Source organism: Mesoplodon densirostris, chromosome 16 (genome assembly GCF_025265405.1).
Source record: "Mesoplodon densirostris isolate mMesDen1 chromosome 16, mMesDen1 primary haplotype, whole genome shotgun sequence".
Classification (NCBI taxonomy): domain Eukaryota; kingdom Metazoa; phylum Chordata; class Mammalia; order Artiodactyla; family Ziphiidae; genus Mesoplodon; species Mesoplodon densirostris.
In genome coordinates, this window is record NC_082676.1 from 64277169 (window position 1) to 64291836 (window position 14668).

General features: G+C 40.0%; 1 protein-coding gene across 4 annotated transcripts in view; it reads right to left on the bottom strand.

The window, feature by feature from the left end:
* Positions 1-14668, bottom strand: part of CLUAP1 (clusterin associated protein 1) — a 43872-nt gene that overhangs the window by 13416 nt on the left and 15788 nt on the right. For 2 of the 4 annotated variants that reach the window (XM_060120469.1, XM_060120468.1), the window contains exons 8-10: positions 8085-8226; positions 5957-6029; positions 5010-5087 (exon numbers count right to left, since the gene is read on the bottom strand). In XM_060120469.1, coding sequence (XP_059976452.1) covers positions 5010-5087; positions 5957-6029; positions 8085-8226 — 293 coding nt within the window. The remainder of the gene's footprint in view (positions 1-5009; positions 5088-5956; positions 6030-8084; positions 8227-14668) is intronic. The other 2 variants (XM_060120471.1, XM_060120470.1) reach the window with 1 other exon arrangement.

Genomic DNA, 14668 nt, shown 5'->3' on the forward strand with positions numbered 1-14668 from the left:
AAGAAAAAGAGGGAGAGGACTCAAATCAATAAAATTAGAAATGAAAAAGGAGAAGTTACAACAGACACCACAGAAATACAAAGCATCCTAAGAGACTACTACAAGCAACTCTACACCAATAAAATGGACAACCTGGAAGAAATGGACAAATCCTTAGAAAGGTATAACTTTCCAAGACTGAACCTGGAAGAAATAGAAAATATGAACAGACCAGTCACAAGTAATGAAATTGAAACTGTGATTAAAAATCTTCCAACAGGGCTTCCCTGGTGGCGCAGTGGTTGAGAGTCCGCCTGCCGATGCAGGGGACACGGGTTCGTGCCCCGATCCCGGAGGATCCCACATGCCGCGGAGCGGCTGGGCCCGCGAGCCATGGCCGCGGAGCCTGTGTGTCCGGAGCCTGTGCTCCGCAACGGGAGAGGCCACAGCAGTGAGAGGCCCACGTACAGCAAAAAAAAAAAAAAAAAAAAAAAAAAAAAAAATCTTCCAACAAACAAAAGCCCTGGACCAGATGGCTTCACAGGTGAATTCTATCAAACATTTAGAGAAGAGCTAATACCCATCCTTCTCAAACTCTTCCAAAAAATTGTAGAGGAAGGAACACTCCCAAACTCATTCAATGAGGCCACCATCACCCTGATACCAAAACCGGACAAAGATACTACAAAAAAAGAATATTACAGACCAATATCACTCATGAATATAGATGCAAAAATCCTCAACAAAATACTAGCAAGCAGAATCCAAGAACACACTGAAAGGATCATACACCGTGGTCAAGTGGGATTTATCCCAGGGATGCAAGGATTCTTCAATATACGCAAATCAATCAATGTGATATACCATATTAACAAACTGAAGAAGAAATACCATATGATCATCTCAATAGATGCAGAAAAAGCTTTTGATAAAATTCAACACCCATTTATGATAAAAACTCTCAAGAAAGTGGGCATAGAGGGAACCTACCTCAACATAATAAAGGCCATATACGACAAACCCACAGCAAACATCATTCTCAATGGTGAAAAACTGAAAGCATTTACTCTAAGATCAGGAACAAGACAAGGATGTACACTCTCACCACTATTATTCAACACAGTTTTGGAAGTCCTAGCAACAGCAATCAGAGAAGAAAAAGAAATAAAAGGAATACAAATTGGAGAACAAGAAGTAAAACTGTCTCTGTTAGCAGATGACATGATACTATACATAGAGAATCCTAAAGATGCCACCAGAAAACTACTAGAGCTAATCAATGAATTTGGTAAAGTTGCAGGATACAAAATTAATGCACAGAAATCTCTTGCATTCCTATACACTAATGATGAAAAATCTGAAAGAGAAATTAAGGAAACACTCCCATTTACCATTGCAACAAAAAGAATAAAATACCTAGGAATAAACCTACCTAGGGAGACAAAACACCTGTATGCAGAAAACTGTAAGACGCTGATGAAAGGAATTAAAGATGATACCAACAGCTGGAGAGATACACCATGTTCTCGGATTGGAAGAATCAATATTGTGAAAATGACTCTACTACCCAAAGTAATCTACAGATTCAATACAATCCCTATCAAATTACCAATGGCATTTTTTTACAGAACCAGAACAAAATATGTTAAAATTTGTATGGAGACACAAAAGACCCTGAATAGCCAAAGCAGTCTTGAGGGAAAAAAACGGAGCTGGAGGAATCAGACTCCCTGACTTCAGACTATACTACAAAGCTACAGTAATCAAGACAATATGGTACTGGCAAAAAACCAGAAATATAGATCAATGGAGCAGGACAGAAAGCCCAGAGATAAACCCACACACCTATGGTCAACTAATCTATGACAAAGGAGGCAAGGAAATACAATGGAGAAAAGACAGTCTCTTCAATAAGTGGTGCTGGGAAAACTGGACAGCTACATGTAAAAGAATGAAATTAGAACACTCCCTAACACCATACACAAAAATAAACTCAAAAAGGATTAGAGACCTAAATGTAAGACTGGAGACTATAAAACTCTTAGAGGAAAACATAGGAAGAACACTCTTTGACATAAAACATGGCAAGATCTTTTTTGATCCACCTCCTAGAGTGATGGAAATAAAAACAAAAATAAACAAATGGGACCTAATGAAACTTAAAAGCTTTTGCACAGCAAAAGAAACCACAAACAAGATCAAAAGACAACCCTCAGAATGGGAGAAAATATTTGCAAACGAATCAATGGACAAAGGATTAATCTCCAAAATATATAAACAGTTCATGCAGCTCAGTATTAAAAAAAACAAACAACCCAATCCAAAAATGGGCAGAAGACCTAAATAGACATTTCTCCAAAGAAGACATACAGATGGCCAAGAAGCACATGAAAAGCTGCTCAACATCACTAATTATTAGAGAAATGCAAATCAAAACTACAATGAGGTATCACCTCACACCAGTTAGATTGGGCATCATCAGAAAATCTACAAACAACAATGCTGGAGAGGGTGTGGAGAATAGGGAACTCTCTTGCACTGTTGGTGGGAATGTAAATTGATACAGCCACTATGGAGAACAGTATGGAGGTTCCTTAAAAAACTAAAAATAGAATTACCATATAACCCAGCAATCCCACTACTGGGCATATACCCAGAGAAAACCATAATTCAAAAGGACACATGCACCCCAATGTTCACTGCAGCACTATTTACAATAGCCAGGACATGGAAGCAACCTAAATGCCCATCGACAGATGAAGGGATAAAGAAGATGTGGTACATATATACAATGGAATATTACTCAGCCATAAAAAGGAATGAAATTGAGTCATTTGTAGAGACGTGGATGGATCTAGAGTCTGTCATACAGAGTGAATATATGTGGAACCTAGAAAAGTGGTGCAGATGAACCAGTTTTCAGGGCAGAAATTGAGACACAGATGTAGAGAACAAATGTATGGACACCAAGGGGGGAACGTGGCGGGTGGGAGGGGTGGTGGTGTGATGAACTGGGATATTGGGATTGACGTATGTACACTAATATGTATAAAATAGATAACTAATAAGAACCTGCTGGGGCTTCCCTGGTGGCACAGTGGTTGAGAGTCTGCCTGCTAGTGCAGGGAATGCGGGTTCGAGCCCTGGTCTGGGAGGATCCCACATGCTGCGGAGCAACTGGGCCCGTGAGCCACAACTGCTGAGCCCGCGCGTCTGTAGCCTGTGCTCTGCAATGGGAGAGGCCACGATAGTGAGAGGCCCGCACACCGTGATGAGGAGTGGCCCCCGCTTGCCACAACTAGAGAAAGCCCTCGCACAGAAACGAAGACCCAACACAGCAAAAATAAATAAATTAATTAATAAACTCCTACCCCAACATCTTAAGAAAAAAAAAAAAAGAACCTGCTGTATAAAAATAAAATAAAATTCAAAAAAAGTAACCAATTTAAAAAAGTATTAATCAGTAATTTTACTCTACTTTTATAGTAAATCTTCAAAATCTGGTGTATATTCTCCACAAACAGCACATCTCAGTTCGGACTAGCCACGTTTCAAGTGCTCCAAGAACACCAGCTCATGGCCAGGTACCGATGGTGCAATTCTAGACGTGGAGATCCCTGAGCACCTTTTCCATCACTGTGCACTGGCACAACACCCGTCACACAGTAGGCATGTGGTAAATGTGCATGACATGCATGAACATCTGCTCTCCACTACACCACAAAAATGGAACCACAGCAAGGTTACTCAGTTGCTTTCTAGAAATTCCTGGGTCATTTTATAAATTCAGAGGATTCTTTAAATTCCTAATGCTACAGTGCTTGAATCCTACCGAGGATACAGTTATAAATTTACCCCCAGCAACAAGGTTTAAAAGGATGGTGGGAAGATGAAGAGTCGCCCTTGACTTTTATTACAGGGCATCCCAGCAGAGCACTTTGCCTTTTTAATCTCTGGGGCCTGTGGCACTCTCCCATCTCTAATTACTCAAACTTTCTCTTCCTCCAACCTCTTACTCCAAATCCCAAAGCCAAATCTGAGATGACTTTACCTCCTGCTTAACAGGGAAGACAGTCTCCATCAAATGTGAGCCCCAAGCACACGGCCCACCTTCTAGCTCATCTCATCTGCCTCAGCTCCAGCCCCATGTGTTCATACTTTTCCTCACTCAGCGAAACTCACTGAGTTTCTCACAGAAAGGCTGGGACTTTCCCCATCTGATAGCTCCCTTCTCCCCAGCTCTACTGATTTAGCCTTTGCTTAAACAGCATCTCCTGGTGAGGTCTACCCTGACTCCTCTTTAAAACTGCAATTCTATTACACCTTCCCTATGCCCCTTACCTGCTCCACATTTTCCCCCATGGCATTTTTCACCTTCCACAAACAGCTTGCTTATTGTTTGTCCCCCAGCATGTCATTAGCACATCAAATGGTTTAAGGCAAGGAACTCTGTCTGCTGTCCACTGCTATGTCCTTAGCACCCAGAACAGATACTCAATAATGCTTTGCTGGGTTGAATCAGCTACCTGCAGAGTGGCCTGAACAAGATGCTCTCTTCCAGCTTTTGGATTTTGCTAATTCTTGCCCCGATTCACATCTATGTACTATTAGATTTTTCTGTTCAGAGGAGTCTTTCACAGATGGAGAAAAGTTCAGGTCTTCCTTTATATCCCAATATTCTGTGCAATGTTCCCACATGTGCAGAAAAGCAAAGAAAGACAGGGCATCTTAAGAAGCTTAGGATGAATAGAACTGAGAATGGTCCTTTGTAAATATTTTCCTAACTTTTTTGGTCAAAAATTACTAAATTAAGCGCTTTCCTTCATTAAGTTGGTTTAAACTGGAACTTATTTTTCCAAAAAAACTAAATCACACATACTCATGAGAATCTCTGTCCTTCATGAGATCCTAAACCTATGGATCACAAAATTAAAGTCTGAGTTCAGAAGAATAAAGCAAGATCACTGAGAAAGGTCTTAACATGCTGGTCCAGGGCAGAGCAGGATGCAGCCAACCAACCGGGCTCTTACCTGTGCTGGGCCTCTCGGAAGGGGATAAACTCCATGCAGGCTTATCACTTAGGGCTGCTTCAGGCACTCCTGGCCGACCTGGAACCATAAAGGTAAGGGGCTGCTTTTGCTAGAGAGGCCCTTGGAATTTTCTAAACTTGCCCCTAGAGAATTTCACAGCAGTCCCTACTCTTCTTCTAGAGTTTCCTGACATTCAGGAGAGAGAGGCATAGAACAAGTATGACAGGAAAGAGATACAAAGGGAAAAGGCAGAGAGAGAGCACACCTGCTGGGACAGGTACACTTCCCGCCAGCCTGAGAGAAAAAACCATCACAGGAAAAGAGAAACAAGCAAGAGAAGTAACTCTGTGAGACAAAGCCATCAATTCCGCGTGAAGATCACGTGCTGCTACTGCTCCCAAGGCTGACTTGACACCTTGGGGAAGTTCATGGATGAAGTGTGCTACCCAGACATGGGGAACATTTCTTCCCAGAATCTAGGTCTCACAAGTTGGTAACCCCCATTTCTCTACATTTGAGAGCCTAGATGAACGACTTTGGATTACTGGGGGACACATGACAGGTGTGTGTGAAGTGGGGGGACTACCTTCAAGTAAGTACACTTGTACTGCGTCACAATACTTGCTTTCCCTCAGTTTGCCCTAAAATAAGGAACCCTACAAGACCTCTAAGAGCAAATTTTCTTGTATAATTATATGCAACTCAAACTAATTGTATCATTTAAACAGGGGAAAACAGTATTTCAGTTGGCACGAAAACCAAATGTACTTTAAATGCTATGTAATTTAAAACATTCTCTTGAGCTCCTGAGTGAATTAAAATGGTACCTGATATAAAAGTTGTGAGAAAATTGCCTTTTGAAAATAAACAAAATACGTGTGTAAGTTTTCCGAGGCTAAAAACTCTAGTCCAGAGTAAGCACGTCCATTTAAAAAGTGTGGGCTTACTTCTGCTCTTGAGCAGTCGCTTTTCTTCCTCCTTTAGCTTGTTCTGCATCAGACGGAGAGTGTTTTCAGCTTCCTATGGAGCAAGAAAAACAAGATCCAGAAGAAATGACACTTTCTGGACTGTTTTATTATTCTTTACCATGTTAAGTACTGCTAAATTTGTGATATAGAAGCAAAAAAGACTAAACTACAGGAAGGGGAAGAGAACTAACGCTGCATGGGAAACTCAACACCCCTTCTCCGTCATCACTCTGGCAGCCCGATGAAAAGGGGGGCTCCCAGAAGTGACACCACTGGCCCAAAATGGGCCTCACTGGTCCCCAAAGCCAGGCTCCTCCCACTACACCTCACTGCCTCTGAAGAAAACTGACAACACAACAAGATGCCCGTCACGTGTGCCTGTGTGGGATGTGGACACAGGAACAGATGTATCAACTATAGGGCCTCTTGCTCTTAAAATAAAGCACGAATTTTATCAGTTTTCTGCCCTGCACAATTCTAACCCTGAAAGGGGCTAAATGGTAGGAGTGATCAGATAGGAAAAGAAAGAAAGAAATACTGGTTTTAATTCCTAGGGTATAAAAAAAAAGCTAATACTTGAGTTAGGTTACAAAATGTGGCCCTGATTATTGTCAAAAAAGAGAATGGGAGGGACTTCCTTGTGGTGGTTCAGTGGTTAAGACTCCGCACTTCCACTGCAGAGGGTGCGGGTTCCATCCCTGATTGGGGAACTAAGATCCCGCATGCCGTGCGGTGCGGCCGAAAAAAAGAAAAAGAGAATGGGAGAGGAAATTGGCTTTTAAAAATGTGCTGTTGTTCTAAATGTTAAAAAGGAAGCACTGTTTCATGCATGAGATATTTTGAGGGACCAGGTATTAGAAGCATGGGGAGTAGCTGTGAGCACAGAAGAAAAAGAGGGTAGGTACTTGCTGAAGGGAGGGTGGGCAGGAAGGTGCCCCTCAGAAGTAACCGGGGCCACCCACTCGCATCCTGAGGCACGTTCTTTGGTACGTTCTCTGAGCCCAGGGGTGGCCCAGACAATAGTACAAAATGATCAGCTTATTTTCACTGTCTCTTTACTGCTCTTTCCCAGACACCCAATGTTTAAAATGTCCAGAACTCCAGGGTCTTTTCATTGCCCTCAAAACATGCCTGTCCTGGACCCTCCATTCCTCCATGGCCTGCCTCTGCCTTACAGCAAGAGTGGCAACAGGTTCCTCATCCAGATAAACATGTCCAGATGAAGGTGTCAGTTAGAGCCAGCCCTCTTGGCAACAAAGTAGCGTCACCTAATTCAAATGTCCAGGTTTGTAATAAGGCTAAGATAACCTTTACACCAAAAGCTGTCAAGGACAGCATGAGAAAGGGAGACTGGAGACCAGTTTCACTGTGAACATAGATTCCAAATGCCTATTTTAGGGTTAAGCAGAAATATCCCTAGGGTATAAGGGCAGTGCAAAATGACACCAACTCTGTCCAATTCCTTTGCTCTGATTCCGTATTTATCAACTGATGCTGGGATCTGAAATACTCTTTCCTAAATGGCCTTACACATTGGGATGAAAGGAACCTGAAAGACAGCTGGTCAGTTTATAGGTCATACATATTTCCCACAATAATCAGTAAGCTACAATCCTTCTTTATAAAGTAGTTTCTGAAAAGCTACTCTGGGTGATTCAATAAACCAGGGCTTGAAAATCTTTAAGTGAACTGACCAAGCAAGATCTGTACACAAGACATGTTACATAATTTGTGGGACTCACTGCAAAATAAAATGCAGTTAAAAATTACTAAGAATTTCAAGATGGTGACAGCAGAGGATTAAAGCAAGCCCAGGCCCTTCTAAGCTTGCAGCTGTATCCAACTGCACAGGTCATGTCCCAGCCCTGTCTGTAGTCCTAACTGACCAGACTCTGGTGACAACCTACTACCAAAGATTTGACAACCTTGGAGCCCAGGCTACACAACCAGAAAAACAGAAGAATCACATGAGCAATCCTTAGTCTGATCAGGGAGAAAAAACATTCACCTGATATTCTTTTCACAGTGATATTTACAAACTGGCATGTCAACAAGTACAAAGTAACACACCAGAACAAATGGTCATACAGAAGGACTAAGCACTCACCTCAAACCTCTCTTGCTCCATCCTGTGATGATCCTCGAGTTGCTGTTCCAGATAAGCCAGATTTCGAAATTTCTCTAGATAAATGTCATACTGCTTTTGCAATTCGTCCTCAGTCTTCTCATATTCATCCATAAAGGCTGGCCTAGAAAAAAAAAAGAAATAAAAATTGAAAGATTAATCAATATACAAAAATACAGTAGTGTGAAATTGGTATTCAGAGCTCCAGATTCCATCCTGGTTTTCTTTGGAAAGCCTTTAATTAGAGAAGGTTCTTCATTCTTGTAACTAAAGCAAATTTCCCCTTTTCTCTTCCCTCCCCACAAAATGAAGATACTTTTAATCAAAAATAAGACACGCTCTTTGTAAAAACTAGAAACAATCCTGAAAGTATTAATAAAAATAAAATTACTCATAATCCCATCACTAGGTATCAGCACTTAATATTTGACATACATCCTTCCAGACTTTTCTATGCATAGATACATACAGAAATGCATTTCTTTTTAACAAACATTAAGTATATTATCTTAAATGAAGCTCTGAGGTCTTTTTTCCCTCACTCAATATGGCACATATTTCAATACAGAGTTAAAGAATAATCATATATCATACACATCTCTAAAAATCAATAAATTAAATATATGCATTATGTTAGTTGGGCATAATATTCTGTCTGAATGTTCCAAAATTTAATCAGTCCCCTAAAAAGAGAAATATAGGTTGCTACAAATTAAAGCTAAGTTTTTAAACAATATAAAACTTAAAAATAAAGCCACACCATAAAAACCTGTTTCAATTGGTTTGCTGAATTTTTTTCTCTTATTATTGATCTTAAAAGGAAAACTTTGTTCTTTTAAAAATATAAACAGACAGGGACTTCCTTGGCAGTCCACTGGTTAAGACTCTGAGCTCTCAATGCAGGGGGCACAGGTTTGATCCCTGGTCGGGGAACTAAGATCCCACATGCCGCACGGCACAGCCAAAAAAATTTAAAAAATAAAAACATAAACAGACAAACTAGAAAATAATTTATAATCTTTTGGACTAGAGGAAAACAGAGAAATTTTTCTATTAAAAGGATCTGAGACTTGTGGAACAAAAATCACATTCACAGAAATACAGACAAGATGAAAAGGCAGAGGGCTATGTACCAGATGAAGGAACAAGACAAAACCCCAGAAAAACAACTAAATGAAGTGGAGATAGGCAACCTTCCAGAAAAAGAATTCAGAATAATGATAGTGAAGATGATCCAGGACCTCAGAAAAAGAATGGAGGAAAAGATCAAGAAGATGCAAGAAATGTTTAACAAAGACCTAGAAGAATTAAAGAACAAACAAACAGAGATGAACAATACAATAACTGAAATGAAAACTACACTAGAAGGAAACAATAGCAGAACAACTGAGGCAGAAGAACGGATAAGTGACCTGAAGACAGAATGGTGGAATTCACTGCTGCGCAACAGAATAAAGAAGAAAGAATGCAAAGAAATGAAGACAGCCAAAGAGACCTCAGGGACAACATTAAACACAACAACATTCGCATTATAGGGGTCCCAGAAGGAGAAGAGAGAGAGAAAGGACCAGAGGAAATATTTAAAGAGATTATAGTCAAAAACTTCCCTAACATGGGAAAGGAAATAGCCACCCAAGTCCAGGAAGCACAGCGAGTCCCAAACAGGATAAACCTAAGGAGAAACATGCTGAGACACACAGCAAAAATTAAAGACACAGAAAACTTATTGAAAGCAGCAAGGGAAAAACAACAAATAACATACAAGGGAACTCCCATAAGGTTAACAGCTGATTTCTCAGCAGAAACTCTACAAGCCAGAAGGGAGTGGCATGACATATTTAAAGTGATGAAAGGGAAGAACCTACAACCAAGATTACTCTACCCAGCGAGGATCTCATTCAGATTCGATGGAGAAATCAAAAGCTTTACAGACAACCAAAAGCTAAGAGAATTCAGCACCACCAAACCAGCTCTACAACAAACGCTAAAGAAACTTCTCTAAGTGGGAAACACAAGAGAAGAAAAGGACCTCCAAAAACAAACTCAAAACAATTAAGAAAACGGTCATAGGAACATACACATCGATAATTACCTTAAACGTGAATGGATTAAATGTTCCAACCAAAAGACACAGGCTTGATGAATGGATACAAAAACAAGACCCACATACATGCTGTCTACAAGAGACCCACTTCAGACCTAGGGACACATACACATTGAAAGTGAGGGGATGGAAAAAGATACTCCATGCAAATGGAAATCAAAAGAAAGCTGGAGTAGCAATACTCATATCAGATAAATAGACTTTAAAATAAAGAATGTTACAAGAGACAAGGAAGGACACTACATAATGATCAAAGGATCAATCCAAGAAGATGATATAACAATTGTAAATATATATGCACCCAATATAGGAGCACCTCAATACATAAGGCAACTGCTAACAGCTATAGAAGACGAAATCGAGGGCTTCCCTGGTGGCGCAGTGGTTGAGAGTCTGCCTGCCGATGCAGGGGACACAGGTTCGAGCCCTGGTCTGGGAAGATCCCACATGCCGCAGAGCAACTGGGCCCGTGAGCCACAACTACTGAGCCTGTGAGTCTGGAGCGTGTGCTCCGCAACAAGAGAGGCCACGATAGTGAGAGGCCCGCACACTGCGATGAAGAGTGGCCCCCACTTGCCGCAACTAGAGAAAGCCCTCACAAGGAAACGAAGACCCAACATAGCCAAAAATAAATAAATTAGTTAATTAAAAAAAACCAAAAAACCGTAGAACAGCTATTAAAAAAAAAAGAAATGAATTACAGGGAAAAAAATGTAAAAAACACAAACACATGGAGGCTAAACAATACATTACTAAATAACCAAGAGATCACTGAAGAAATCAAAGAGGAAAGCAAAAAATGCCTAGAGACAAAGGACAATGAAAACAGGACGATCCAAAACCTATGGGATGCAGCATAAGCAGTTCTAAGAGGGAAGTTTATAGCTATACAAGCTTACCTCAAGAAACAAGAAAAATCTCAAATAAACAATCTAACCTTACACTTAAAGGAACTAGAGAAAGAAGAACAAACAAAACCCAAAGTTAGCAGAAGGAAAGAAATCATAAAGATCAGAGCAGAAATAAATGAAATAGAAACAAAGAAAACTATAGCAAAGATCAATAAAACTAAAAGCTGGTTCTTTGAGAAGATAAACAAAATTGATAAACCATTAGCCAGACTCATCAAGAAAAAGAGGGAGAGGACTCAAATCAATAAAATTAGATATGAAAAAGGAGAAGTTACACAGACACCGCAGAAATACAAAGCATCCTAAGAGACTACTACAAGCAACTCTACACCAATAAAATGGACAACCTGGAAGAAATGGACAAATCCTTAGAAAGGTATAACTTTCCAAGACTGAACCTGGAAGAAATAGAAAATATGAACAGACCAATCACAAGTAACGAAATTGAAACTGTGATTAAAAATCTTCCAACAAACAGAAGTCCAGGACCAGATGGCTTCACAGGTGAATTCCATCAAATATTTAGAGAAGAGCTAATACCTATCCTTCTCAAACTCTTCCAAAAAATTGCAGAGGAAGGAACACTCCCAAACTCATCCTACGAGGCCACCATCACCCTGATACCAAAACCGGACAAAGATACTACAAAAAAAGAATATTACAGACCAATATCACTCATGAATATAGATGCAAAAATTCTCAACAAAATACTAGCAAGCAGAATCCAACAACACATTAAAAGGATCATACACCATGATCAAGTGGGATTTATACCAGGGATGCAAGGATTCTTCAATATACACAAATCAATCAATGTGATATACCATATTAACAAACTGAAGAAGAAAAACCATATGATCATCTCAATAGATGCAGAAAAAGCTTTTGACAAAATTCAACACCCATTTATGATAAAAACTCTCAAGAAAGTGGGCATAGAGGGAACCTACCTCAACATAATAAAGGCCATATACGACAAACCCACGGCAAACATCATTCTCAATGGTGAAAAACTGAAAGCATTTACTCTAAGATCAGGAACAAGAAGACAAGGATGTCCACTCTCACCACTATTATTCAACATAATTTTGGAAGTCCTAGCCATGGCAATCAGAGAAGAAAAAGAAATAAAAGGAATACAAATTGGAAAAGAGGAAGTAAAACTGTCACTGTTTGCAGATGACATGATACTATACATAGAGAATCCTAAAGATGCCACCAGAATACTACTAGAGCTAATCAATGAATTTGGTAAAGTTGCAGGATACAAAATTAATGCACAGAAATCTCTTGCATTCCTATACACTAATGATGAAAAATCTGAAAGAGAAATTAAGGAAACACTCCCATTTACCATTGCAACAAAAAGAATAAAATACCTAGGAATAAACCTACCTAGGGAGACAAAACACCTGTATGCAGAAAACTGTAAGACGCTGATGAAAGGAATTAAAGATGATACCAACAGCTGGAGAGATACACCATGTTCTCGGATTGGAAGAATCAATATTGTGAAAATGACTCTACTACCCAAAGTAATCTACAGATTCAATACAATCCCTATCAAATTACCAATGGCATTTTTTTACAGAACCAGAACAAAATATGTTAAAATTTGTATGGAGACACAAAAGACCCTGAATAGCCAAAGCAGTCTTGAGGGAAAAAAACGGAGCTGGAGGAATCAGACTCCCTGACTTCAGACTATACTACAAAGCTACAGTAATCAAGACAATATGGTACTGGCAAAAAACCAGAAATATAGATCAATGGAGCAGGACAGAAAGCCCAGAGATAAACCCACACACCTATGGTCAACTAATCTATGACAAAGGAGGCAAGGAAATACAATGGAGAAAAGACAGTCTCTTCAATAAGTGGTGCTGGGAAAACTGGACAGCTACATGTAAAAGAATGAAATTAGAACACTCCCTAACACCATACACAAAAATAAACTCAAAAAGGATTAGAGACCTAAATGTAAGACTGGAGACTATAAAACTCTTAGAGGAAAACATAGGAAGAACACTCTTTGACATAAAACATGGCAAGATCTTTTTTGATCCACCTCCTAGAGTGATGGAAATAAAAACAAAAATAAACAAATGGGACCTAATGAAACTTAAAAGCTTTTGCACAGCAAAAGAAACCACAAACAAGATCAAAAGACAACCCTCAGAATGGGAGAAAATATTTGCAAATGAATCAACGGACAAAGGATTAATCTCCAAAATATATAAACAGTTCATACAGCTCAATATTAAAGAAACAAATAACCCAATCCAAAAATGGGCAGAAGACCTAAATAGACATTTCTCCAAAGAAGACATACAGATGGCCAAGAAGCACATGAAAAGCTGCTCAACATCACTAATTATTAGAGAAATGCAAATCAAAACTACAATGAGGTATCACCTCACACCAGTTAGAATGGGCATCAACAAAAAATCTACAAACAAATGCTTGAGAGGGTGTGGAGAATAGGGAACCCTCTTGCACTGTTGATGGGAATGTAAATTGATACTGCCACTATGGAGAACAGTATGGAGGTTCCTTAAAAAACTAAAAATAGAATTACCATATGATCCAGCACTCCCACTACTGGGCATATACCCAGAGAAACCATAATTCAAAAAGACACATGCACCCCAATGTTCACTGCAGCACTATTTACAATAGCCAGGTCATGGAAGCAACCTAAATGCCCATCGACAGACGAATGGATAAAGAAGATGTGGTACATATATACACTGGAATTCAGCCATAAAAAGGAACGAAATTCAGTCATTTGTTGAGACGTGGATGGATCTAGAGTCTGTCATACAGAGTGAAGTTAGTCAGAAAGAGAAAAACAAATATCGTATATTAATGCATGTATGTGGAATCTAGAAAATTGGTACAGATGAACCGGTTTGCAGGGCAGAAGTTGAGACACAGATGTAGAGGACAAATGTATGGACACCAAGGGGGGAACGCCACAGCGGTGGTGGGGATGGTGGTGTGATGAATTGGGCGATTGGGATTGACATGTATACACTGATGTGTATAAAACTGATGACTAATAAGAAATCTACTGTTTAAAAAAAATAAAATTAAAAAAAACAAAAGATCTGAGGCTTAACAAAAATGAATTTATGCTTGAAAGGCAGAAGTTTTTAATGAGATAAATCTATCTGCTGGCCCTGATCCAGAGGCAGAAGGGGCGTGGGCTTGCCCTTGGCAAGGAGGGAGCCTTGATGCTCCCTCGGTTAGTCTGCTGCCCCCAGGTGCTGCCTTCCCGCAGATCTCAGGACAGGAGCCAGAGTGTGGGCCAGGCACGTGTCCCCAGAAAGCAAGACACATTCAGAGAGAATACAGCAGCTGGAGAAAGGAATGAGTAAAGAGAGAAAAATAAAGGGAGAATGAAAAGGGAGGAAGGGCAACACAGAAACAAAGCAAAGGAAGGAGGGTACAAAGTGAGAGAAAAAGGGAGGGCACAAGAAAGAGGTGCGGTGGGGGGAAGTGTGGGCTCCAAGAAAATGTGAGGCACACACTTGAAAGGGAAAGTCAGA